A 27,105-nucleotide genomic window follows, 5' to 3' on the forward strand; every position below is an offset into this window, starting at 1 on the left:
TCAGTATAGCTGCTGTCATGTGTATGATACTGTGATCGTTACTTATCACTGATACTGGCATCTGTGTCTCTGTCTCTATATCTCTCCATCTCTTTCTCAATCTTTCCCTCTCCCCTCTCCCCACTCCTCTTCGCTTCTACCTTTCTGCCCCAACCTCCCCATTCCATACCTCTCCTACCCCCTGCCTTCATCTGTACCCTTCCTCCCCCTCTCTTCCCCTTCCTCCCTCCCTCCAGTCGAGCCCAGATGGGGCACCCAGCTCCCCCCAGTCCCCCCAGCCAGACACAGATTCCCTGGAGAAACCCAAACTGAAGGCTGGAGGATCAGTAGAGAGCCTCCGGAGCTCCCTCAGCGGACAGAGCTTCATGAGTAAGCAGTGTGTGTGTGTGTGTGTGTGTGTGTGCGTGCGTGAGTTAGAAAGACTCTAAGTGCACAAACCTCGACACAATGGGGCACTGTCATCACATCTCCCGGGCAACATTCACTACATCTTCTATCTACACAGATAATCCTGAAGTGATTTAATCCATAAATACCCCTTATCAAGCCTGCCGTGTCAGTTAGAATACATGACATCATCATTGTTATGAGCTCGTCTCCTATCATTCCAGCTCTCTCATGGTCTCACCCATCCCCATTTTAGGGTTTAGAGATGCCATGTGAGATCATCTGGTCCTATCTGGTGAGAGTTTCTTCTCTCGTAGTGACTGATCATGACCTGAGCATGGCATGTGTTCAGACAGAGCACCAGCAACTCTTCTATCTGTCTCTCATGTGTTGATGTTAGAGTTAGACTGAGGCCTGTGAAGGCTGGGTTGATGATTGTTAAACATATATCCATAGCAGTCAAAAGTTTAGACACACCTACTTATTCAAGTTTTTTTTCTTTATTTTGACTATTTTCTACATTGTAGAGTAATAGTGAAGACATCAAAACTATGAAATAACACATATGGAATCATGTAGTAAACAAAAAAGTGTTAAACAAATCCAAATATAATGTATATTTTAGATTCTTCAAAATAGCCACCCTTTGCCTTGTTGACAGCTTGGCACACTCTTGGCATTCTCTCAATCGGCTTCATGTGGTAGTCACCTGGAATACATTTCAATTAACATTTGTGGAATTTCTTTCCTTAATGCGTTTGAGACAATCAGTTGAGTTGTGAAAAGGTGGTGGTGGGATACAGAAGATAGCCCTATTTGGTAAAAGACCAAGTCCATATTATGGCAAGAACAGCTCAAATAAGCAAAGAGAAATGACAGTCCATCATTACTTTAAGACATGAAGGTCAGTCAATCCTCAAAATGTCAAGAACTTTGAACGTTCTCCAAGTGCAGTTGCAATAACCATCAAGCGCTATGATGAAACTGGCTTTCATGAGGACCGCCACAGGAAAAGAAGACCCGGAGTTAACTCTGCTGCAGAGGATAATTTCATTAGAGTTACCAGCCTCAGAAATTGCAGCCCAAATAAATGCTTCACAGAGTTCAAGTAACAGGCACATCTCAACATCAACTGTTCAGAGGAGACTGTGTGAATCAGGACTTCCTGGCCGAAACCACTACTAAAGGACACCAATAAGAAGAAGAGACTTGCTTGGGCCAAGAAACACGAACAATGGTTATTAGACCAGTGGAAATCTGTATTTTGGTCTGATGAGTCTAAATTTGAGATTTTTTGTTCCAACAGCCATGTCTTTGTGAGACGCAGTGTAGGTGAACGGATGATCTCCGCATGTGTGGTTCCCACCCTGAAGCATGGAGGAGAAGGTGTGCTGGTGTGGGGGTGCTTTGCTGGTGACACTGTCAGTGATTTACAGTTGAAGTCGGAAGTTTACTTACACATAGGTTGGAGTCATTAAAACTCGTTTTTCAACCACTCCACAAATGTATTGTATCACAATTCCAGTGGGTCAGAAGTTTACATACATTAACTAAGTTGACTGTGCCTTTAAACAGCTTGGAATATTCCACAAAATTATGTCATGGCTTTAGAAGCTTCTGACATAATTTGAGTCAATTGGAGGTGTACCTGTGGCTGTATTTCAAGGCCTACCTTCAAACTCAGTGCCTCCTTGCTTTACGTCATGGGAAAATCAAAAGAAATCAGCCAAGACCTCAGAAAAAAAATTGTAGACCTCCACAATTCTGCTCCATCCTTGGGAGCAATTTCCAAACGGCTGAAGGTACCACGTTCATCTGTACAAACAGTAGTACGCAAGAATAAACACCATGGGACCACGCAGCCGTCATACCGCTCAGGAAGGAGACCCGTCTGGCTCCTAGAGATGAACGTACTTTGGTGCGAAAGATGTAAATCAATCCCAGAACAACAGCAAAGGACCTTGTGAAGATGCTGGAGGAAACGGGTACAAAAGTATCTATACACAGTAAAATGAGTCCTATATCAACATAACCCGAAAGACACTCAGCAAGGAAGAAGCCACTGCTCCAAAACTGCCATAGAAAGCCAGACTACGGTTTGCAACTGCACATGGGACAAATATCGTACTTTTTGCAGAAATATCCTCTGGTCTGATGAAACAAAAATATAACTGTTTGGCCATAATGACCATCATTATGCTAGGAGGAAAAAGGAAAAGGCTTGCATGCCAAAGAACATCATCCCAACTGTGAAGCACAGGGGTGGCAGCATCATGTTGTGAGGGTGCTTTGCTGCAGGAGGGACTGGTGCACTTCATAAAATAGATGGCATCACGAGGGAGGAAAATGATGTGGATATATTGAAGCAATATCTCAAGACATCAGTCAGGAAGTTAAAGCCTGGTCGCAAATGGGTCTCCAAATGGACAATGACCCCAAGCATACTTCCAAAGTTGGGGCAAAATGGTTTAAGGACAACAAAGTCAAGGTATTGGAGTGGCCATCACAAAGCCCTGACCTAAATCCCATAGAAAATATGTGGGCATAACTGAAAAAGCGTTTTCGAGCAAGGAGGCCTACAATCCTGACTCAGTTACACCAGCTGTCAGGAGGAATGGGCCAAAATTCACCCAAATTATTGTGGGAAGCTTGTGGAAGGCTACCCAAAACGTTTGACCCAAGTTAAACAATTTAAAGGCAATGCTACCAAATACTAATTGAGTGTATGTCAACTTCTGACCCACTGGGAATGTGATGAAAGAAATCAAAGCTGAAATAAATCATTCTTTCTACTATTATTCTGACATTTCACATTCTTAAAATAAAGTGGTGATCTTAACTGACCTAAGACAGGGAATTTTTACCAGGATTAAATGTCAGAAATTGTGAAAAACAAGAGTTTAAATGTATTTGGCTAAGGTGTATGTAAACTTCCGACTTCAACTGTGTTTAGAATTCAAGGCACACTTAACCAGCATGGCTACCACAGCATTCTGAGGCTATACGCCATCCCATCTGGTTTGCGCTTTAATTTTTAAAATGTATTTAACCTTTATTTAACTAGGTAAGCCAGTTGAAAACAATTTCACAATTACATCTGCGACCTGGCCAAGATAAAGCAAAGCAATGCGACAAAAACAACAAGACGGAGTTACACATAAACAAACGTACAGTCAATAACACAATAGAAAAGAAAAATAGAAAAATCTATGTACAGTGTGTGCAAATGTAGAAGAGTAGGGAGGTAAGGCAATAAATAGGCCATAGAGGTGAAATAATTACAATGTAGCATTAATACTGGAGTGATAGATGTGCAGATGATGATGTACAAGTAGAAATACTGGGGTGCAAAAGAGCAAGAGGGTAAGTCATAATATGGGGATGAGGAAGTTGGGTGTGCTGTTTACAGATTGGCTGTGTACAGTGATCAGTATACTGCTCTAACAGCTGATGCTTAAAGTTAGAGAGGGAGATATAAGACTCCAGCTTCAGCGATTTTTGCAATTCCTTGTCATTGGCAGCAGAGAACTGGAAGGAAAGGAAGGAAGGAAAGGCGGCCAAATTAAGTGTTGGCTTTGGGGATGACCAGTGCAATATACCTACTGGAGTGTGTGTTATGGTGGGTGTTGCTATGGTGACCAGTGAGCTTAGATGAGGCAGCGCTTTACGTAGCAAAGACTTATAGATGACCTAGAGCCAGTGGGTATGGTGACAGAAATGTAGTGAGGGCCAGCCAACAAGAGCATACAGGCCGCAGTGGTGGGGAGTATATGGGGCTTTGGTGACAAAACGGATGGCACTGTGATAGACTACATCCAGTTTGCTGAGTAGAGTGTCGGCTATTTTGTAAATGACATCGCCGAAGTCAAGGATAGTCAGCTTTACAACTGTAAAACCTAAATTAAATATATACAAAGAAAAAAAGTATATATACTAGGGATGGGACCAGACAATCAAAACAGACATCCCACCGCTACGCCATCTTGGAATCTTGGATAGCTTAGCGGGGCTATCCTTTGTTTTTCAACAGGACAATGACCCAAAACACACCTCCAGGCTGTTTAAGGGATATTTGACCAAGAAGGAGAATGATGGAGTGCTGCATCTGATGACCTGGCCTCCACAATCACCCTATCTCAACCCAATGGAGATGGTTTGGGATGAGTTGGACCGTAGAGTGAAGGAAAAGCAGCCAACAAATGCTCAGCATATGTTGAAACTCCATCAAGACTGTTGTAAAAGCATTCCTCGTGAAGCTGGTTGAGAGAATGCCAAGAGTATGCAAAGCTTCAACAAGGCACATAGTGGCTACTTTGAAGAATCTAAAATATATTTTGACACTTTTTTATATTTGTTTTAAAACTTTTTTGGTTACTACATGATTCCATATGTGTTGTTTCATAGTGTTGATGTCTTCACCATTATTCCTCAATGTAGAAAATAGTAAACATAAAGAAAAACCCTTGAATGACTAGGTGTGTCCAAACTTTTGACTGGAACTGTATATATGTTTTATTGTCACATAAACCAGATAGGTGCAGTGAAATTTGTTGTACGGCGCCCCTAGAGCAAATTAGGGTTAAGTGCCTTATTCAAGGACATCGATATATTTTTCACCAGCGATCTTTTGGTTACTGTCCCAACTCTCTAACCGCTAGGCTACCTGCCAGTTTGATAGTGAGAGAGAGTCTGTCCCTTGTTGAATGGTATTGGCCTGGGCCCATAGGGTCAGAGGGTCTACAACACATGCTAGTGATTAGATAGGAAGGCCTTGCTCTCTGGTTCCCACACTTACCATCACAAGTCAGATACACACAAAGATGTCTATGGGGAGACAGCATCACGCTATATACACACTGGTTTCGAGTGATGAGTTTTGTCTGTTAATTTTCAATTATAAAGCTGTTATTAATCAGTATTCACAAACTCACTCAGGCTTTGTATGAATCGAAGTACATTTTATCCAATAAATAGAAGCTTAGTTAGTTGCAATACACTCAAATCACATGAGTACTGAATCGCTCTACAGTATTTGGAGGACTTGATATGTATATCTGTGTGTTCCAGGTGGTCAGACGGTCAGCACCACAGACTCGTCAGCCAGTAACAGAGAGAGTGTCAAGTCTGAGGATGGAGATGACGAGGAGCCTCCTTACAGAGGGCCCTTCTGTGGCAGAGCACGAGTACACACTGACTTCACCCCTAGCCCCTATGATTCAGATTCCCTCAAACTAAAGGTAAGTCACACACACACACAGTCTTACATGCAAATGATTTGTCTAGATTGTGTGTGGCTTTAGATTTGTACTAAAGATATCCTGTATATGTTGTGTTCCAGAGAGGGGATGTGATTGACATCATCAGTAAGCCCCCCATGGGGACATGGATGGGTCTGCTCAACAACAAGGTGGGCACCTTTAAGTTCATCTATGTGGACGTGCTGAGTGAGGAGGAGGAGAAGCCCAAGAGACCCGTCAGAAGGAAGAGGAAGGGCAGACCTCCCAAACCCACCTCTGTAGAGGAGCTGCTCGAACGCATCAACCTCAAGGTATGCACACTGGACACACACATCTTTGCACATGCCAAGCGAGCACACACACTCTCAACTCTCCCTCGCACACACACAACTCCACACACATCTTACACACCAATGCTAGGAATTTCTGGACAAGGTAACAGTAGTCCTATAACTTCCCTCCGTCAGTCCCGTTCATATCCCAGCCATCTAGAAACCAGCCAGCCTAGCTCAGCCTCCTCGGGGAGAGAGCACTGTAGGTGAGCTGTTTCTGGGTAAGCCCAGCCTGATGGAGCGCTGACATAACAGATTACAGACCAGGCTATGTCCAAGGGCTGTCTACTCAAGGACATAAGTAACATGATGGTACATTATCATTGCCTGGGCAGAGCGAAGCTATATTACAGGCTTCGAGACCTCCCATACGTGCTACTATTCTACTATACAGTACATGTGCATCAAGGTACACATACATACGTAGTTGTGACTTAGGGAGAGGGAGAGCAGACTTAACAAACGTTCCCCTAACCCCGCCATTAAATGTAAAGACATTATACTGAGACTGTGTTCCACCTTGTTCTGGGTCTTTTTCAAGTCACTCTCAGGATAAATTATTGTTTTTTTTGTCAAGGATTTATTTGAAAGAAGTACTAGGGCTTATTCTGGGTTTCTCAGTCCAGATCTGGTTAGCATTAGGGAGTTCAGTTAGGATCTTACCTCCATAGGTTCTACATAAGATAGACCTCATTGTTCTCAGGGCGTTCCTAAAAACACAATGACAAAGTGGAGTTTGCTTCGAAGCAGCCACCTACTCCATCTCTTTCTACTCTCTATCTTTTGAATCTTACATCTCAATTGTAGGGGTATCTCGGAGCAAACGTGTTTTGGCCCCCCAAAATATATTAGGTCACATACATGACTAAGATCATATGAGAAGGTTCTTGTGGCTGTGTAGAGTAGTGGTATTTGGCTTGGTCTCATCCTTATTTCTACTTCTCCTAGCAGAAATAGAGCTAAACTTCACTGTTATGCTAAGGATAGAAGTCTCCATGGTTGCAGTGGTGACATGCAGTCTGTGAGTATTGTGCCCTTTAGATGCGTGGGCTGGACAAAACTTTAGACTGAACCAGTTTCCACGAACTCCGTGTTGAAAGTGGAAACCAATTATGACGGGTTGACATGTTAATGTTAGCTGTGCCTATTCCGAAACAAACAGAGGGTGTACTGTGATATTTTGAGACTCTGATTCCTGGTGTCCTCCCACTAAGAGATAGCACCACAGGGTGTAATGGCTAGCGTTGTGTTCTTGTTAAATTGTGTGCGTGTTCTCCTTGTCGCCTGTGGTGGAAAGGTGTGGTAGATCATCTCCTTCACCTCATCACTCTGTGTTCCACCCTTCCCAACTCTTCCCTCATTGATACATTTTTTAGCTCATAGCTTGTTTTTGCAAGAGGAAAAATGCCCTTTGTGTCTTTAACTATTGGTCCTAGGCCAGTTTAGCTGATTAACTTATTATTGTCATTTTTGTTTAACCAGGTAGGCTAGTTGAGAGCAAGTTCTCATTCACAACTGTGACCTGGCCAAGATAAAGCAAAGCAGTTTGACACATACAACAACACAGAGTTTCACATGGAATAAACAAAACATACAGTCAATAATACAGTAGAAAAAATGAAAACAAAAAGTCAGTATACAGTGTGTGCAAATGAGGTAAGATAAGGGAGTTAAGGCAATAAATAGGCCATGGTGGTGAAGTAATTACAATATAGCAATTAAACACTGGAATGGTAGATGTGCAGAAGATGAATGTGCAAGTAAATCAAATCAAATGTATTTATATAGCCCTTCGTACATCAGCTGATATGTCAAAGTGCTGTACAGAAACCCAGCCTAAAACCCCAAACAGCAAGCAATGCAGGTGTAGAAGCACGGTGGCTAGGAAACACTCCCTAGAAAGGCCAAAACCTAGGAAGAAACCTAGAGAGGAACCAGGCTATGTGGGGTGGCCAGTCCTCTTCTGGCTGTGCCGGGTGGAGATTATAACAGAACATGGCCAAGATGTTCAAATGTTCATAAATGACCAGCATGGTCAAATAATAATAATCACAGGCAGAACAGTTGAAGCAGCAGCACGGCCAGGTGGACTGGGGACAGCAAGGAGTCATCATGTCAGGTAGTCCAGAGGCATGGTCCTAGTTCTCAGGTCCTCCGAGAGAGAGAAAGAAAGAGAGAAGGGAGAATTAGAGAGAGCATACTTAAATTCACACAGGACAACGGATAGGACAGGAGAAGTACTCCAGATATAACAAACTGACCCTAGCCCCCCGACACATAAACTACTGCAGCATAAATACTGGAGGCTGAGACAGGAGGGGTCAGGAGACACTGCGGCCCCATCCGAGGACACCTCCGGACAGGGCCAAACAGGAAGGATATAACCCCACCCACTTTGCCAAAGCACAGCCCCCACACCACTAGAGGGATATCTTCAACCACCAACTTACCATCCTGAGACAAGGCCACGGCACAACCCAAGGGGCCGCGCCAACCCAGACAGTAGTAGAGCTACTGGGGTGCAAAGGAGCAAGATAAATAAATAAATACAGTATGGGGATGAGGTAGTTGGGTGAGCTATTTACAGATGGGCTATGTACAGGTGCAGTGATCTGTGAGCTGCTCTGACAGCTGGTGCTTAAAGCTAGTGAGGGAGATATGAGTCTCCAGCTTCAGTGATTTTTGCAGTTCATTCCCGTCATTGGCAGCAGAGAACTGGAAGGAAAGGCGGACGGACAGTCACGCTCACACATGTTGTAGGAAGATCTGATCTGCAATCTGTTCTCTCTTCTCTTCTCCAGGAGCACATGCCTACCTTCTTATTTAACGGCTATGAGGACTTGGACACCTTCAAGCTGTTGGAGGAGGAGGATCTAGATGAGCTCAACATCAGAGACCCTCAACACAGAGCTGTGTTGCTCACCGCCGTGGAGCTACTGCAGGAGTATGACAGTGAGTTCACACACACACAACCTCACGTGTGCACACACACACACACACAACCTCACGTGTGCACACACACACACACACACACACTACATAATTCTGGATGTCTCACTATATTGTCTCTGTGTTGTGTGTGTCTATAGGCAGCAGTGAACCGGAGCGTAGCGGCCTGTCAGGCTCTCAGGAGAAGCTGCTGTCAGAGGGCCACGGCCTGGTGGGCGACTCGCCACGTGACTCTGGCTGCTACGAAAGCAATGAGAACCTGGAGAATGGTAATGAGTAGCCTAGCCTCTCGCTACAGTGACTGTGATTCCTCCTCCACTCTGGGCAAACTCCTCTTCCTCCTCCTCTGCCATGCTTCAGCATTCTAACCTGAACCGCCCGTCATCGCACTCCATTGGACCAAGGCCAGCCAATCAAACCTCTCCGCTCTCTGTCCCGTTATGTCTGTCTCCTAGCTCCACCCACACCCCCACCCCACTTACCTCCGCCACCGCCTAGCTGCGTAGTGTCATAGTAAGGGGAGAGATGCACCCCCTCCTCTCTTTCTCTCTCTTTTTCACTTTGTCACGCCACTCTTTCCACTGCCCTCTCCATCTTCAGGTTCTCTCTGCCTTCTCTGCAGAAGCCCTATCCTAAGGGACAAGGACCTAACCCCCAAGCCCAGATCTCTAGTTTACCCTACAATGGGGCCCTATGCATAAAGGGAACAACACCCCACATCTCAAATGCACAGAACTGTTCTGTCCAATTCGAGCCTAGTGCCCATGTTGCTCTAATCTCACAATGGACAGCGAACCCCTCCTTCTCCTCTTACTCCTCCTCTTTCGCCTCAGGAGGTTGAGTGGTTGCTGGGAGACCAAACCAATCATGACGCCACGAGGGAGTATTTCTTTTGAGAGGTATTACTGTAGAAACTGAGACCTTGTTAACTAACTAACCTTGTAAAGTCACTGCCCAATTATTTGCTGTGTTTTGGCTCTGTATCCATTCTCCCAATCCCGGCTCATTCTCTCTTCTCCGTGCCATTTCAAGTCACTTGAAAACATTTCTGTAACTTTATCTTGTGCTTTGTTTCATAGTGACAATGTTGCACAAAGATAGTACGTGCCTAAACAACCCCCCAAAAAATATTAGATGGAAATATTTTTTAATGATAGTGGATATATAAAAAAGCAGATACATTATTATCTGATTATGGAAGTGTATTTCAGATTTATATTTGTGAGAACATTTTGTGTATAGTTAAGACTACTCAAACTCCCCTTTAAAAAGACTGTGTGCGCACTCCATCGCAGTGCTTGAGGCGTCACTACAGCCCCAGATTTGATCTTTGTTTGATCCAGCCGACCGTGACTGAGAAACCCATGAGGCGGCGCACATTTGGCCCAGCGTTGTCAGGGTTAGGGGAGGGTTTGGCCTGCCGGGATTTCCTTGTCCCGTCGCGCTCTAGCGACTCCTTGTGGCGGGCCGGGCACCTGCAAGCTGGCTTGTCAACCACCAGTGTCAAGAAGCAGTGCGGCTTGGCAGGGTCGTGTTTCAGAGGACGCATGGCTCTCGGGCTTCGCCTCTCCCGAGTCCATACGGGAGTTGCAGCGTCAGGACAAGACTGTAACTACCAATTGGATGTCACGAAATTGGGAAGAATAAAAGTAAAAAAAATCAAATATGACTGTGCTTTGCTTTCCCACTACTGTTGAGTTCTGTGTTTTAGCTTCAATCATAGCTTAAATAATTGATGTCCCACTGGGCACAGACTTCATTTCTACATGTAGTTTGAAATATTCTACATGTAAAGTGAATTCAACGCGAAATCAACAAAAAATGTCACCATGTCATTGGATGTAGGTTAAGAGTTAGGTAAAAAAAAAAACTCCCTCACGTTGATTACTTTTTGCAAATCCAATCAGTTTTCCACATTCATTCAAGTCATTACATTGAATTTCTTTGTTGAAATAACTTGGAAACAACTTTGATTCAACCAGTTTTTGCCCAGTGGGTTCTCTCTCTATGATTGCTCTCTGTTCTGTTCTATGTGTGTGTGTGTCGTAACGGATCTGAAAGATGTGCAATCTGCCACAGTAGAGATTTGAGTTGTGGAATAAACCACTTCTGTGATGGAAGTTACTCCGACCTGCTTGCTTTATTTCATGTCTCTTCCTTCTTTCTTTGTGTCTCACATTTCTCCATCTCAGTCGTTAACACTCGCCATTTGCTGCATAACATCCAGTGTACATTCTGCATTTTAATAAATGTATTTTACTTTGTCTCTATACGGTCACCCTGCCAAACCAATCTGCACTATTCTGCTTCATACATTCTCTACTACAGCCATAACTCTCAACCATCCTCCTACGTACAGTACCAGTGAAATGTTTGGACACACCTACTCATTTCAGGGTTTTTCTTTATTTGTACTGTTTTCTGCATTGTAGAACAAGAGTGAAGACATCAAAACTATGAAATAACACATATGGAATCATGCAGTAACCAAAAAAAAAGTGTTAAACAAATCAAAATATATTTTATATTTGAGATTCTTCAAAGCAACAACCCTTTGCCTTGTTGACAGCTTTGCACCCTCTTGGCATTCTCTCAACCAGCTTCATGAGGTAGTCACCTGGAATGTATTTCAATTAACAAGTGTGCCTTGTTAAAAGTTCATTTGTGGAATTTCTTTCCTTCTTAATGTGTTTGAGCAAATCAGTTGTTGTGAAAAGGTAGGGGGGCCCTATTTGGTAAAATACTAAGTCCATATTATGGCAAGAACAGCTCAAATAAGCAAAGAGAAACGACAGTCCATCATGCCTTTAAGACATGACCATAACATTGTGGCAATAACAAGGAAATTCAAAGTGCCAAAAGTTGGACCTAAAGGAATTTCACACAAAATGTTTTGTTGAAGATGTAAAAAATCTGTTGGTCTGAAACAGGGGTGGGTGGGCAATTCCAGTCCTTGAAGGGCCTGATTGGTGTCACAGTTTTGCGCCAGCCAACACACCTGCCTCCAATATTCACATAATCATTTATGACCATATCATTTATAACCTTTCTATATTGCCAATCATTTCAAGTGGAAAAACTCAGAAGAGAAATGACAACCTTTATTTAACTAGGCAAGTCAGTTAAGAACAAATTCTTATTACAATGACGGCCAAACCCAGACAATACTGGGCCAAATGTGCGCCGCCCTATGGTACTCCCATAGGGCTGTACCATAGGGCGGCCTGATACAGCCTGGATTTGAACCAGGGTGTCTGTAGTGACGCCTTAGGTACTGCGATGCAGTGCCTTAGAAGGCTGCGCCACTCAGGAGCCCAAGTTTGGGAGATGTGAAAAAACTATATCCATCAATAATGAATGATAAGCCACCAGGAAAAGACAACCTTGATGGGTAACTATTGAGAATGGTAGCAGACTGTATTGCCACCCCTATTTGGTATATCTTTAACCAAAGCCTAAAGGAGTTTGTGTGTCCACAGGCATGGAAGGAAGCAATTCCACTGCATAAAAATAGTAAAGTATCCTTTGCTGGCTCTAACAGCCACCCAATCAGTTTTCTGCCAGTTCTGAGTAAGCTGATGGAGATAATTATGTTTGACCAAATACAATGCTATTTTTCAGAGAACAAGACTTTCAACATGTGTATAGAAAAGGGCACTCAACTTGTACTGCACTTACTCAGATGACTGATGATAGTTGGAGCTGTATTGTTAGATTTCAGTGCAGCATTTGATGTTATTGATTATAAATTGTTATTGAAGAAATTCACTTGATATGGCTTTTCATCACCTGCCATCACATGGTTGGAGAGTTATTTATCCAATAGAACTCATAATTCAACTAGGCAAGTCAGTTAAGAACAAATTTACAATGACAGCTTACCGGGGAACAGTGGGTTAACTGCCTTGTTCAGGGGCAGAACGACAGATGTTTTACCTTGTCAGCTCGGGGACTCAATCTAGCAACCTTTCGGTTACTATCCCAATGCTCTAACCACTAGGCTACCTGCAACCCTGTTCTTCAATGGAAGCTTCTCTAACATCAGATATGTACAGTGTGGTGTCCCTCAGGGCAGTTGCCTTGGGCCGTTACCCTTCTCTATTTTTTTACACAAAGCTAGAATGATAATGTATGCGGATGATTCCACACCAGAGGAAGCTGGTGAGGGGAGGACGGCTCATGATAATGAATGGAATGGTGTGAATGGAATGGTATCAAACACATAGAAAACTAGGTGATTGATGTGTTTGAGACCATTCAGTTTATTCCCCATTTTAAGTACCACCAACCACCACGGTTCCATACTCTACATGTCAGCACTCAAAGCCAGTGAGCTCACTGAAATTCTAAATAAGGTGTTACAGTCAGTATCAGAATAGGTGATTAATAACACACTGGTATTAAATACACCTAAAACTAAAAGCATTGTATCTCTAAGACCTAAACCTCAACTGGAGTTGTGCATAAAGGGTGTGGCCATTGAGCAAGTTGAGGAAATTAAACTCATAGGTATAACATTGGATGGTCAATTATCATGGTCACGTCATATTGACAAAGTTGTTGTGAAGCTGGAGAGGGGTATGTCTGTTATAAAAATATGCGCTGTGTGTCTGACACAAAAACCAACTACTAGTTGTTCAGGCTCTGGTCTTGTCCCATCTTAATTAGTGACCGGTAGGTAATATGATCAAGTGCAACAATCATCTATTGCATTGTACATTGATGTACATTCTGCTTATAGCACTTGGGCAAGATTCACAATTATGAACATAGATACACACTGAGTATACAAAACATTAGGAACACCTGCTCCTTCCATGACAAAGACTGACCAAGTGAATTTAGGTGAAAGCTATGATCCCTTAATGATGACACTTTTAAATCCACTTCAATCAGTGTAGATGAAAGGGAAGAGACTGGTTGATAAGGATTTTTAAGCCTTGATACAATTGAGACATGGATTGTGTATATGTACCATTTAGATGGTGAATGGGCAAGACAAAAGATGTAAGTGCCTTTGAACGGGGTATGGTTGTAGGTGCCAGGTGCACAAGTTTGTGTGTGTCAATAACTACAACGCTGTTGGGGTTTTTCATGCTCAACCGTTTCCCGTGTGTGTTGACAACCCAAAGGACATCCAGCCAACTTAACAGAACTGTGGGAAGCATTGGAGTCAACATGGGCCAGCACCCCTGTGGAATGATTTTGGCACGTTGTAGAGTCCATGCCCCTACGAATTAAGGCTTTTCTGAGGGCAAAAGGGAGTGTTCCTAATGGACATGGCATCCTCATCAATCAGTCAATCAATCAATCAAATGTATTTTATGAATCCTTTTTGCATCACAAAGTACTTATACAGATACCCCAAAGAGCAAGCAATGCAAATGTAGAAGCACAGTTGCTAGGAAAACTTTCAAGAAAGGCAGGAACCTAGGAAGAAACCTAGGAAGGAACCAGGCTCCGTGGGGTGGCCAGTCCTTTTCTGGCTATGCCGGGTGGAGATTTTAAGAGTGCATGTGTCACGTTCTGACCTTTATTTCCTTTGTTTTGTATTAATTTAGTATGGTCAGGGCGTGAGTTGGGTGGGCAGTCTGTTTGTTTTTCTATGTTTTGGGTTATTTCTATGTTTCGGCCTAGTATGGTTCTCAATCAGAGGCAGGTGTCATTAGTTGTCTCTGATTGAGAATCATACTTAGGTATCCTGGGTTTCACTGTGTGTTTGTGGGTGATTGTTCCTGTCTCTGTGTTTTGCACCAGACAGGGCTGTTTTTGGTTTTCCACGTTTGTTGTTTTGTAGTGTTCATCCTTTTTTTTATTAAACATGAATCAATATAATCACGCTTGCGTTTTGGTCCGCCTCTACTTCACCACAAGAAGACCGTTACAGCATGGCCATTAAGGCCAGATCATTCTTAAAGATGAATCATTCTTCACAACTGATGTACCACCATCACAAAGAATCAGCAACATTTAGATTGATTGCTGAGTGTCTGTTTTTTAAGAAAAGTTGTGTGTATTGGAGTGTTTGAGCATTCATTTATTTTGAAAAGCAGACATCTGACTCTGGGGTCAATACTTTTGTCTTATGCCCTGATAGGAAATCCAAAATATCTTTATTAAACAAATGATTGGAAGCTAGCCTGGGATGGTGGTTAGCTGGGCCAGATATCAAACATCTTTTGGAGGGAAAATTGGCAATAACAAGCACATTGAAACAGCACATCAACTTTAAAAACATCAGACTGACTTCAATCTGCACAAATCTTTCGCTGCTCTCCAAATGATTAGAGCTACAGATTACTGATGTGTGTGTGATATGTTTGATAAAAATTGTGTGTCATGCAATATCACTATTCATTATTATATGAGACTTGAAATTTGGCATTAAGTGCTATTTTAGACACGTCTTCATGTTGCTCTAATAAGCCATGAATGGCAGGTTGGCCCCTAGCCTTCTGTTACTGTAATGTGTTTTCTGAGATGCACTATACTGATGTCCTGCATCTGAAATTGTGTTGCGAGTGCAGCGTTGCATTTACAAGGCTATCGTCACAAAAAAAAAAAAAAAATCAGTGTTGTTATGCACATTACCATTACTCTGGCTAGTTGAACGTTACACAGGCAAGTTGTGTACTGACAGATAACACAACGTCACTGTGTCCAGCTATGCTCTTAAATCAGATCGACCTTTTGATCTAAGGCCATAAATAGTGGGAGAGAGACTGAACCACTTCAGTGTGAACAGGCTGTTTCAGATTCACATGTCCTCTTCACATTCACAACTGATAGTGATGATCAAAACGCAATGCAAACAGCACAGCACCCATAGTGATATGAAATCCATTATCCAATACATACAGTACAGCTCAGTATCAGGTTTCAGTTAGTGCTCTGTCGCTATCTGTTTTAAGTCAAAGTCTCGAGATCTGTTTATGCAACCTGTCCCAGCTCCAGATTGAAGAGGGATATGTTGTTCACTGTGTTTCAGGCAAGAGCAGAAAGACATCTCGCTCCAACCGCTCCTCTGTGGGCCTCCAGTCTCCAGACTACCCCACCCTGCCCATGACCCAGTCCACTGAGGCCCTGCAGCAGAGCAAGATGGAGCGCACAGTCAACTTCACCAAGCACTTCTTCCTCAAGCCCACCTTGAGGGGCTTGAGCATGCTGGGGCTGAGGAAGGGCCCCCGCCAGACCCCCATGCCAGCCAGTCTCAGCTGCGAGGACCTGGACGGGCCACTGGAGGCCACCAGCCCCCAGGCCTGGAAGAGATCCCACTCCCTGGGGGACCTCCACTTGGAACAGGCCTTCCACCAGAAGAAGGACCACAGCCTGGAACCCAAGCACGCTAATGGTGGCTCCAAGTTGGGCACCACCAGCCCAGTGAAGGGCCTCCAGGCTCATGGAGATAGGGGTTCACCACCGGCTCAGAATGGGGGGATTGCTGTGAGCCCTAAAGGACGTTCTGACCTCCCCCCTGTGCCCTCCCAGCTGCCCCTCAGACCACCCTGTTCCATTGCCTTGCTTCCCCAGCCCCAGAAAAGCCTGCCCAACCTGATCTCCAGCCCTCCCGAAACCCAGCTGGGGGAGAGAAGCATCTGGAGTCACCCCAAAAAGCCCCCAGTGCCCCCTCCTGTCCCAATCAAGAAGTCCAAGGAGTGCCTAGCCAATGGGATATGCCACCCCTCTCTTGTCCTCTCCTCCCCAACTCATTCCTATTCCTCCACCAACTCTCATCCCCCCAGCCCTGTCATCAGCAGCCCCAGTTCCAGGGCTCCAGCCCTCCCCAGTAAGGCCTCTAGTACCCATATCTCCCCCTCTCCAGCTAGCCCTACTCCAGCCTCCCCTGCCTCCACCACCACCCCCTCTCTAGAACCAGAGGAACCAGGCACACCCCCGGCCGTGCCCCCTCCTTGGCTGTCTGACCTGCCCGAGTCGGCCTGCCCTCAGGCTCAGATCCAGGGGGGTAGTGGCAAGATGACGGTGGCCAGGAAGGTGTCCCATGTTAAGATGGCCGTCGATCTCCACACCGTGCTGGAGCAGAGACTGGAGGCCGAGGGCATTGACCTCACAGAGGAACCCTACTCAGACAAGGTCAGTTACCCCCACAACCTGCTACTATTGTTATGTACCTGCTGTTACTGTGTAGAATACACACACACCCATCCACCACATCCTAAATCTTACTCTCACAAGTATAGTTTGTCACAGCTGGGGGTTATACAGCTCACACATGGATGTGAACATGCTTCATTTTATGTTCATTATAGTATATTTTGTTCTCTATATAGTGCATCAAATAACTCGGTGACAATTTCAAAATATGTATTTTGGACGGTGTCCTTATTGATCGTGTCCCTGCTTACAAATATCTGGGCATGAGATATTTGTCAATCAGAAGAGACAAAAATCTGAGTTATCTGTTGGGGCATCTTGATAGATGAAAAGCTGTCTTTTAAAAAGCATACTGAGGACTTAGTTAAGAAGCTGTGTGCTTCTTAAAAAAATGTGCTTCTTCTATAGAGATAGATCATGCCTCTCGCTAAATAGTAGAAAGCAGATTATTCCGTTGACGTTCCTATCAGTTCTAGACTATGGCGAACACAGCTGCCACTTCATTAAGGCCGTTAGATGCAGTTTATCATAGCACACTGCACTATATTTTGGGTAGCAGTTTTAGTAGTCTTCACTGCATCCTTCTACCAGGAAGTTGGTTGGCCCTCTTTGATGTCATGTACGTTAATACATTGCTATATTTATAAGTGTATAAAGCCCTTTTACAAATAGTCCCGCTGTGCATAACATGATTACTCAACTTTAGACTTGTGAGTTACCACTCCCAGTCTCAAGGATGGCTAACTCTGGAAAATTCCCTTTGTCTCTACTAAGTTAGGCAAATCAGCTTTTAGTTTTCTTGCACCTTATTTTGTGGACCAAAAATGTTCTTAGATTTGATGTTTTGGTGCTTCTAGGGAAATTCATAAAGCTGATTGAAGACGTCATTGTTGATGAATGTGTTTGTGTTTTACGACCGGGTTTTTCTTCCTGCTTGCATCTTGTACCTATATTTTGACGTGTGTATTTTCTGTCGTTTATGTAATTCAGGGCTCATCTGTAGAAGAGACATTGTTCTCAGTATGACTCCCTGATAATTTTTTTTTTTAACTAGGCAAGTCAGTTAAGAACAAATTCTTATTTACAATGAAGGCCTAGGAACAGTGGCTTAACTGACTTGTTCATGGGCAGAACGACAGATTCTTACCTTGTCAGCTCAGGGATTCGATCTAGCACCCTAAATAAATAAAATGTATATAATCTTACACCCGTACAAATGAAATAAAACACTTTAGTAAACGGTCCAGATTGGGCCACAAGTGATGAGGACTTGCCGACTCACTCTGTGTGTGAAAGTACATTATGTCTGTATAGGAGTCCAGTAAACGAGGTCAATAAATGCATTATTGGAAGCGTTATATTGTGTTTTGGTCTCCTGGCTGTCAAGGCCTTTGACTAGGCTACTGGACTCATACATAACCAGCCTGGAGAGAGAGAGAGAGAGAGGGGGGGGGGGGGGAGAGAAGGAGAGCTAGACTAACAGCTAGACTATGAGAGGGGAAAATAGTGATAGTGATACAGTCTGTTAAGTTTAAGGGGCTGAAACTCAGTGAAGGCAGGTGGGTTGAGATTATAAAACAAACATCCCGAGTTGAACACACACACAAACACACATACATCATGTCAGAGCCCGAGTTGAACACACACACACACACACACACACACACACACACACACATACATCATGTCAGAGCCCGAGTTGAACACACACACACATACACCATGCCAGAGCCCGAGTTGAACACACACACACACACACATACACCATGCCAGAGCCCGAGTTGAACACACACACAAACACACAAACACACACACACCATGCCAGAGCCCGAGTAGAAGACACACACACACAAACACACATACACCATGCCAGAGCCTGAGTAGATCACACCCACCCACACACGCACAAACACACATACACCATGCCAGAGCCCGAGTTGAACACACATGCACACACACACACCATGCCAGAGCCCGAGTAGAAGACACACACACACAAACACACATACACCATGCCAGAGCCCAAGTTGAACACACACACACACGATGCCAGAGACCAGCTCTTTAACATGGAGCTCCATCTCTGCCAGGTTAACCACAGACAGGCTCTGAGGCTGTGCTGGGGTAGAGGTCAGAAATACACTACATGACCAAAAGTATGTGGACACCTGCTCGTCGAACAGGCCTGGCTTGCATTCGGCAAATGTTTTCAATCCGGAAAATGTCAAGAACTTTGACATTTTCTTCAAGTGCAGTCGCAAAAACCATCAAGCAATGTGATGATACTTGCTCTCATGAGGACCACCACAGGAAAGGAAGAACCAGAGTTACCTCTGCTGCAGAGTATAAATTCATTAGAGTTAGAAGCCTCAGATTGCAGCCCAAATAAATGCTTAACAGTTAAAGTAACAGACTAATCTCAACATCAACTGTTCAAAGGAGACTGCATGAATCAGGCCTTCATGGTCGAATTGCTGCAAAGAAGCCACTACTAAAGGACACCAATAATAAGAAGAGACTTGCTTGGTCCAAGAAACACGAGCAATGGACATTAGACCGGTGGAAATCTGTCCGTTGGTCTGATGAGTCCATATTTGAGATTTGTGTTTCCGTGTCTTTGTGAGATGCAGAGTAGGTGAACGGGTGATCTCCGCATGTGTGGTTCCCACCGTGAAGCATGGAGGAGGAGGTGTGATGGTGTGGGGGTACTTTGCTGGTGACACCATCTGTGATTTATTTAGAATTCAAGGCACACTTAACCAGCCTTGTTACCACAGCATTCTGTAGCTATACGCCATACCATCTGGTTTGCACTTAGTGGGACTCTCACTTGTTTTTCAACAGGACATTGACCCAACACACCACCAGGCTGTGTAAGGGCTATTTGTCCAAGAAGGAGAGTGATGGAGTGCTGCATCAGGTGACCTGGCCTCCACAATCATCTGACCTCAACCCAATTGAGATGGTTTGGGATGAGTTGGACCGCAGAGTAAAGGAAAAGCAGCCAATAAGGTCTCAGCATATGTGGGAACTCCTTCAAGACTGTTGGAAAAGCATACCAGGTGAAGCTGGTTGAGAGAATATCAAGAGTGTGCAAAGCTGTCATCAATGCAAAGGGTGGCTACTTCGAATAATTGTTATGGTTCCTACAGTATATTAATTATATTTGTGTTTTGTCATAGTCTTCACTATTATTCTACAATGTAGAAAATAGTTTTAAAAAATAAAGAAAAACCCTTGAATGAGTAGGTGTGTCCAAACTTTTGACTGGTACTGTACTTTTGTATGTGTGGTGTATCTCAGAGGGACGCACAACACAGCACTGCAAGCACTTCTTGTTTACCTGCATCTCTCTATTCCTCCACTCTGAGTGGCCTCCGATCCAGTTTGGCTGGGTTGTCCTGGACTGGCTGGAGACTGACCATGACTCCAGGGGTCTGGAGTGTTTTGAGAAAGGGAGAGAGAGATGTTTTCAAACATTTTCCCCACATAATTCCCTTGGGTTCTCTCTTCATGCATAGCAATCAACCTTTGGCTAGTCTAATCTACTTATGACATGTTATGGGATCACCCGCATCATTTGTGTTTCTCTGTCTCTCTCTCTCTTTTGAGACGGTTTTAATAAAACGTACCCTCCCTCAGCAGTCTATCCTTTAAATAAGAGCTTATCTCCCAGCCGATAGGCTTGTCAGTTCGACTCATTATTTCACATTACTCGTCTGCTCCCTTCTCTCTTAAACAGACAGAAACCGGGCCTCACCAGACTCATAATGTTCAAATTAGCAAATAAAGTGAGAGAGCTAGCTCCTACTTCAGCCCTAGTCTCTGAGCTGTTCTAAAAACATGTGGTTCTTGTAGAGGTTTCGATTGACAAACACAGTGACTGTAGCCAATAAATGTGCAGAGGGTTTTGGTCTCACTGCATCTTGTGTTTTTGGTCTATGAACTCATGGTCTTGACAGAGGCTAACAGATGTTTTTATTGAAAAAGAGAGAGAGAACGAAGTCACTATGGTTTCTGATTGGCTTGTCTTTTCTAGACCTATAGTTTGAGGGAGGGATTCCAGTTTCTTTCAAATATGAATTTGACGTTTCCTTGTGTAGCAACTAAGATTTACTCCAGATTTACTCCAGGTCATGGTTACTTAGGGTTTTCATGGTTTGGGGTTTTAGTAGAAAAATGTGAGTTGTTGTGCTCCCAAGTAGAGGGTCTCTCTTTCTCTATCAGTATGGTAGCAAAGAAACCAGATCTCCCAATGTGCATGAGTTCCCACGCCAATATGTTTCAAGTGCGCTTGCATGTGTGCACGTTTGTGTGTGTGTATACGTGTGTCTGTGTGTCACTCTTCTCACTCATCCCCAGTTTCTCTACATTTGTTTGTCTCCATTCCTGCCTCCATCCAGCATGGTCGGTGTGGTATCCCCCAGCCCCTGGTGCAGCGCTACAGCGAAGACCTGGAGCAGCCAGTGAAAGATGTTGCCCCCGCCATAGACCAGGTCCGCCTCAAGCTGCTCCGCAAGCAGCACCGCATGGCTGTGAGTACTGTACTGCACCACTACCTGTCTGTCTGCTAGCCTTTACGGGACAGATTCAATAAGCGTTTAGCTACATGGTCACCAGGGCAAAGTTGGAGCCTGTTATTTTCCGATGACACATTTAAGGTGTCATTGCTATGTTTTATGTGTTATTATTTACACAAAATTCCTGAATGTTTTCACCGGTATTCCCCAGATCCCGTTTGGAGGTTTAACAGAGATGTGCAGGAAGCCTCTCTCCCCGGGTCACTTGAGCACCGTCTCTGATTGGTTGGTGTCCATCGGCCTGCCCATGTACACCACGTACCTGGAAGCAGCAGGATATGACACGTTGGGGCACGTGTCATCTCTCACGGAGAGCGGTGTGTGGGAGGCGGGGGTGAGGGACGAGAGACACGCCCGTAGACTGGTCAGCGAGGCCCGTTTGGTCAGCGCACACAGAGATGCGCAGTCATAACTGTGACAGTGGAACCAATGCAGGTGAAACTCGGAAAGTTGAACGGCTATGTCATGGCTGACATAGTTGAGACTGAAACACAGTTGCAAATAAATGCAGAACTGAATAACTGTGCAAGTGACCACAGCACAGCTTTCAACAGTTATTGAGGCTTTTGACTGGACTGCGGATGGCTCGCTGTTGCAGCCCAGCCCACACCTGAAACTTAAGAGCAGAAAAGCTGTTCTTATTCCCCCATGTCTTTATCAATCTATATCTGTCTTGTTTACGGTGAAATTGTTCCCGACTGTCGAGAACAGTTATCAGATGCCTTTAAATCTCTCTCTCTCTCTCTCTCATATCCTCCCCAGTCTTATAACTCAAGACTGAGAAGTACTGCCTTGAAGGAAAAATAGCACAGTCTCTCTTTTTTTATTTTTTTTTTTTTTTTTTAGGTTTGACTTTATATAAAGGTATTAAAGACTCTTTATCAGTGTTTTCCCTGTGTTTAATAAGTGCTTAATTTTCTGCTCTTGTGTGAGACAAAAGCACAGGAGAGTAATAAGAACATGTAGCTTGGCCAAAGCAATTTCTTTTAAATCAAACCAAATCAAACTCTATTTGTCACATGCGCCGAATACAACAAGTGTATATTTTAACGTGGAATGCTTACTTAAACAGTGCAGTTCAAGAAGAGTTAAGAAAATATTTACCAAGTAGACTCAAATAAAAAGTAATAATAAAAAGTAACACAATAAGAATAACAATAACGAGGCTATGTACAGGGGGCACCGGTATTTCAATGTACATTTTTACTTTTGTTGTTAATCCCATTGCCAAATGCTATAGCAAGACTGGACAATGGGTTTTCTTGCAGTTAATCAACTAAAATTTTACACAAAACATGAAATAGGCAAACAATGCTGTTGTATTGGGATTTCAAATCATAATTTTCTATCATGCTATAGTGTTTTTGTAATATACTGTACCATATATTCTAATTTCAAGGTGTTTTTACAGTATGTGTGTTCAATAGTATTTGTTTGTCTGCTTTGTGGAATGTCAATGTCTGAAATGTCTTCAGACCATCTCAGTTAATGTAAGTAGACAGTCAGACAGATATCGATATGATTATATTGCAGATTTCAAAACATATCTTAATTGCATTTAATCCTCCAATATGTAGGTCCTTACAGTAAGGCTGTCTACACAGTACCGCTCTAATCATCTTTTCCTTTGCAGACTCCATATGTCTAAATGAGCTCATTTTAAGTTGCCTTACCATTATGTAAAGAAAACAGTTAGATAAATATATATTCATGTACTCAGCATTATAAATAGGCATTTCAACCCCCATCCACATTCCCTTTGACTAAGGCTTGTTTTTTTCACAGCCTCACCAGGCCTATATGTTTTGAATGTGCAAAGGCTTGTAACGACGGTGATTGTTAGTTTCACACACACACACACACACACACACACACACACACACACACACACACACACACACACACACACACACACACACACACACACACACACACACACACACACACACACACACGATTAGCTGCCTGCAGATGTATGGGATCAAAGTACACACATTAGCAGCCACATAGCTCAACTGGTGGTTTCCTTGTTAAGCACAGATGCTAATCCACAGGAAGTCTGATTTAAACATAGTGTCCCCATATTCAACAGCCGGCCACAGCACCACTCAGTACTACAGTCTTAGAGAGAGACACAGTCAGGGAGGGCAGATGAGATTGGGAGATGGTCACCTCACCTCTGTAGGGACGTACTGAATCCCCATTCACTGAAACAGCAGGCCAGACCTGTGAGTCCCAGCTTGGTCCAAGCTTTGTGTGAGTGGATCCACCCACGTAATGTCATTCTACTTGTGTAAGGTACTTCATATTGCAAACAATTATCCCTAGCTCTCGCGTTTCAAAATAAAAGTTTGACAGAGTGGTGTAACATCGGGGAGGCTTTTGCAGTGGACACTCGAAAGAAGTTTGATGCCTTTTCTCTTCAATCATAGTGGTGCTCCAGGTTAGTAGTGGTAGGGGGAGTTTTTCAAGAAACAAAAATACCTAACATTGAAGATTTTTTTGTAAAGAAAAAATATTGTCACTGTAAAATGCACTTTAGAAAGTAAATTAGAAAATTCACGCAAAATTTTCTTTAAGTCCATAAGCGGACATTTCTTTTCAGGTAAGGTAAAGGGTTTGAATGGGTTATACTGGGAATTAGTTATCTTAGTATTGAGTTCCCAATGCCAAGTCAATGTACAAATGTAATTAATAATCATTCATGAATGAACCTGTTCCAACGACTTAACTTCCAATTTGTTTTTGCAATCGTACAAAAAAACATAATTACATAAATGAAATGATTAACAAGAGTTGCACATTCTGTATATGTTATTTGGTATTTAAATAACTTATTTTGGGGCTTTTCATATCAACTGTAATTATTAGCTGTACTATACACATAGCAATACCTTCCTGCATATTGCTTGAGCTAGTGAAAAGCTACAGTGTGTAATGTAAAGTATAAGTGTACAAATGATTTTCTTTGGTTTCAACTATCTAATGATTGTCTATAAAGATTTGCTTGTGTATTGAAACAAAAAATGATGTCTATAACTATGTAATTCTGAAATATAATAAAAACCATTTCTTGCCACCCTGTGTTTGTATACACTCACACAGGAATGACACAGTGCCCGTCTCTCCGGATAACCCATAGAATAGTATGAGATTCTAGATCTGTGTTTGTACCTGTAGAAATATAATGAGATTCTAGATCTGTGTTTATACCCATAGAAATATAATGAGATTCTAGATCTGTGTTTATACCCATAGAAATGGAATGAGATTCTAGATGTGTTTATACATATAGAAATAGAATGAGATTCTAGATCTGTGTTTATACCCATAGAAATATAATGAGATTCTAGATCTGTGTTTATACCCATAGAAATAGAATGATATTCTAGATCTGTGATTATACCCATAGAAAGTGATTCTAGATTTGTGTTTATACCTATAGAAATAGAATGAGATTCTAGATCTGTGTTTATACCCATAGAAATAGAATGAGATTCTAGATCTGTGTTTATACCCATGGCTTTGGTTAGAATGTTTCACATAGAGACTATGACTACAATACAGCTGCTATCACTAAAAGTGAGTTAGAGGACCATTATACAGTATGTGTCTAAGTCTGTCACGAGACTGTAGCTGTTACACAATTTGCCATACAGCTGATAATTTTTATGGGGGCAATTTTATAACTAATTTCATGCAATTCTACTTGTTTTCCCATGGGGCGGAGAGAAAAATTTGCAGTTGTACAGTTCATTTCCTGCAATTCTACACATTTTGACATGACTTATGCCATGTTAATATGATATCTGAGTGAGAATGACGAACTAAATCAATGCAGGCCCCATGGAGCTCAGGGCCCCTGGGCAAGTGCTCCTTGTGCCCGATCGGTAATTCGACCATGATTACTACAAGTTTGGACAACAGGGTAGACTAATATACCATCACTGCAAATTCCAGTTTACCTTCAATATTTTTGCACGACATATTATAATATAAAATTCATGACATTATCATACACATATCCCAACATTGCAATACATCGGCTCTTCAATAACTCACACATTTGTGTAAGCCTCATTAAAGTTTCAAAAGTGTCAGTGTACAGCCTTACCATGAGCTAACAATACAACATAGCAGATTAACCGGAATGACATTTACTTTCACGGGTGGCCTAAGCCACGCCTCCAGCCTCCTGGGTACTCACGGACATTGTAACAATAATCGACACCACCATGGGGAACAAAGGGCACATATATACAAATACAATCCGTGGGAATAGGGGCCAGGTGTGCGCAATGAAAGTTCCAGAGGGATCCGTGACATTTATTTTATTACACAGTTTATTTCCACTTCTCTCCAGGAAAAACATCAGCGACAGACTGATATTCTGCTGCTGAGGACTGGGGTAAAGTAATTTTCTCTGATGAATCCCCTTTCCGATTGTTTGGGGCATCTGGAAAAAAGTTTGTCCGGAGAAGACAAGGTGAGCACTACCATCAGTTCTGTGTCAAGCCAACAGTAAAGCATCCTGAGACCATTCATGTGTGGGGTTGCCTCTCAGCCAAGGGAGTGGGCTCACTCACAATTTTGCCTAAGAACACAGCCATGAATAAAGAATGGTACCAAAACATCCTCGGAGAGCAACTTCTCCCAACCATCCAGGAACAGTTTGGTGACGAACAATGCCTTTTCCAGCATGATGGAGCACCTTGCCATAAGGCAAAAGTGATAACTAAGTGGCTCGGGGAACAAAACATCGATATTTTGGGTCCATGGCCAGAAATCTCCCCAGACCTTAATCCCATTGAGAACTTGTGGTCAATCCTCAAGAGGCAGGTGGACAAACAAAATAAACACAAATCTTACAAAATACAAGCATTGAATATGCAAGAATTGGCTGCCATCAGTCAGGATGTTGCCCAGCAGTTTATTGACAGCATGCCAGTATTCCATAGTAACATCTGACAAAAATATCTAAAGACACTGAAGCAGCAAACTTTGTGGAAATTAATATTTGTGTCGTTCTCAAAACCTTTGGCCACGACTGTACTACTATAACATTCAACAATAGTAAGTCAAATCAAATTTTATTTGCCACATACACATGATTAGCAGATGTTAATACGAGTGTAGTGAAATGTTTGTGCTTCTAGTTCTGACAATGCAGTAATAGCCAACGAGTAATTTAACCTAACAATTTCACAACAATTACCTTATACACACAGTGTAAAGGAATGAATAGGAATATGTACATAAAAAAATATATGAATGAGTGATGGTATAGAACGGCATAGGCAAGATGCAGTGGATGGTATAGAGTACAGTATATACAGTGCCTTGCGAAAGTATTCGGCCCCCTTGAACTTTGCGACCTTTTGCCACATTTCAGGCTTCAAACATAAAGATATAAAACTGTATTTTTTTGTGAAGAATCAACAACAAGTGGGACACAATCATGAAGTGGAACGACATTTATTGGATATTTCAAACTTTTTTAACAAATCA

General features: G+C 43.0%; 1 protein-coding gene across 5 annotated transcripts in view; it reads left to right on the top strand.

The window, feature by feature from the left end:
- The window catches only part of LOC110529898 (SAM and SH3 domain-containing protein 1), a 332,895-nt gene extending 308,219 nt beyond the window's left edge, over positions 1-24,676 (top strand). For all 5 annotated transcript variants that reach the window (XM_036985458.1, XM_036985457.1, XM_036985461.1 and 2 more), the window contains 8 exons: positions 237-369; positions 5,455-5,624; positions 5,726-5,935; positions 8,758-8,908; positions 9,046-9,174; positions 15,894-16,996; positions 21,421-21,552; positions 21,749-24,676. In XM_036985458.1, the coding sequence (XP_036841353.1) occupies positions 237-369; positions 5,455-5,624; positions 5,726-5,935; positions 8,758-8,908; positions 9,046-9,174; positions 15,894-16,996; positions 21,421-21,552; positions 21,749-22,009 (2,289 nt within the window). In that variant the 3' untranslated portion in view covers positions 22,010-24,676. The remainder of the gene's footprint in view (positions 1-236; positions 370-5,454; positions 5,625-5,725; positions 5,936-8,757; positions 8,909-9,045; positions 9,175-15,893; positions 16,997-21,420; positions 21,553-21,748) is intronic.
- Positions 24,677-27,105: the final 2,429 nt, after the last annotated feature.

The sequence above is a fragment of the Oncorhynchus mykiss genome, chromosome 8 (assembly GCF_013265735.2).
Source record: "Oncorhynchus mykiss isolate Arlee chromosome 8, USDA_OmykA_1.1, whole genome shotgun sequence".
NCBI lineage: Eukaryota > Metazoa > Chordata > Actinopteri > Salmoniformes > Salmonidae > Oncorhynchus > Oncorhynchus mykiss.